At 42.5% G+C, this 1,672-nt stretch overlaps 1 protein-coding gene across 1 annotated transcript in view; it reads left to right on the top strand.

Moving 5' to 3' along the window:
- LOC101568688 (cytochrome P450 2B4-like) overlaps nucleotides 1-898 on the top strand; it is a 26,775-nt gene extending 25,877 nt beyond the window's left edge. Inside the window, exon 9 of the mRNA XM_004648611.1 lies at nucleotides 675-898. Coding sequence (XP_004648668.1) covers nucleotides 675-898 — 224 coding nt within the window. The remainder of the gene's footprint in view (nucleotides 1-674) is intronic.
- Nucleotides 899-1,672: the final 774 nt, after the last annotated feature.

Genomic DNA, 1,672 nt, shown 5'->3' with positions numbered 1-1,672 from the left:
CCAATGCTTTGTATCCTGCTGTGTACCTTTTGGAATGATAATGTTTATCTTGTACACTGAATGTTGAAAGTGTTTAGCTTTATTCGCATTTGCACAGGGGCTCACAGCCAAAAGTTTGCCTTAGAACTTGGAGGAGACTTGGGACTTGAACTTTTCAGCAATGCTGAAACTGTTTGGAATTTGGCGATTCTTAGAGATGGACTAAAATGGCTTTTGCACAAAGGGATGTGCATCAGACTTTGGGGTCCCAAGGCAGAATGCTATGGTTTGTGTCTAATTGTCTCCCCAGAGCATCATGCAGTCATGAGGTGGACTTCTAGAGTTTGAAATTAATTTATGTTCAAGGCTGGGATTATGGGTTTTAGTACTGCTGGGATTATTTGTGTGAACACTACACCTAGCCTGGGAATAGCCTAAATGCAACTTAAGGAAGATAAACTTCCACTCCGTAGTCATTGTTGCCACTACTCCTTCCCTCTTGTTCTTGCTCTTTGCTGCTGTCATGCAATGTTGATTTCTGCCATGTGCCACTCTGCATTGGAGCCAGCTGAGTATGGAATGAAACTCCAAGTAACTGTGCTCTAATTAAGCCATTCATTCATTTTGAGTGTTGGATACTTGTTCCTGCAATGAGAGAAGAGTAACTGAGATGCTGTGAACCTCTGTGCCCACAGGGAAGCGCATCTGTCTTGGAGAAGGTATAGCCCGTGCTGAATTGTTCCTTTTCTTCACCACCATCCTCCAGAATTTTTCCATCACGAGTCCAGTGGCTCCTGAGGACATTGACTTCACACCCAAAGAGGTTGGTTTTGGCAGAGTACCCCCAGTATACAAAATTTGTTTCCTGCCCTGCACAATGGACTCAGGGAAAAGGAATAAAACACTGCAGGGTCATTAAGTGCCTGAACTCTACAGACAATGGCTTCTCACTTCCTGCATCTGAGAAACCTGTGGTGAACCAGCACCTTTCTCCTCCCTGGCTGTTACTCTATGCGAAGCTATTTTGTGAGCTTCCTTCCAATTTGCTACAGGTCTTACAAGGTTCTGTGTTGTATCCCTTCTTGTGTGAATAGAGGTTGAGAAGTTAGAACTGGATCAACAATAATCAAGCCTTTTTGGTGAATAGAAAGAATTCAGGGCTTAAAAGGCACAAAGTGGCTCCAGGACTGTCTGAAGCTCTGCATCCCAGGATACAGCTCACAATGAGTGACTTCACTTCCAGAATAATCATAATCTTCATGTATCACCTCCTTGTGCTGTGTGATCAGGGCTAAAGGGTTTTATGTAGAAATTCGCCTCTCTGTGGCCCAGGTGGTGGGTGAGGGGACAAAAATATTTTAAAAGGGCAGAACAGAGGTCAGACAATCGTAACTGCTGCCTAAGGCCTGAATGCCAGGGAGAGGAGTAGTAGATTCAAAATGTAATTCTAAGCTCAAACTCTTCACTATTACACAGTTGAATCAAGATCAAATTCACATAGCATAAAACAAATTGTTCTAAAGTGTCCACTTCCATATATCTACTTCTTTTACCAGGTTGTATGCAATTCACTATTTCCCTGTACTTATTAAGCAGCCATGAAGTCCCTGATGACCTTATTTCAACCCTTAGAAATATCAATCTAATTTTTGTCTTAATGGACATTCCCTCAGGATGCCTTAATAGTCAAATA

This window comes from Octodon degus, unplaced genomic scaffold, assembly GCF_000260255.1.
Source record: "Octodon degus isolate 3935 unplaced genomic scaffold, OctDeg1.0 scaffold00476, whole genome shotgun sequence".
NCBI classification, from domain to species: Eukaryota; Metazoa; Chordata; class Mammalia; order Rodentia; family Octodontidae; genus Octodon; species Octodon degus.
The sequence above is the reverse complement of the archived record's forward strand: the minus strand, read 5'-3'. Positions and strand labels throughout refer to the sequence as shown.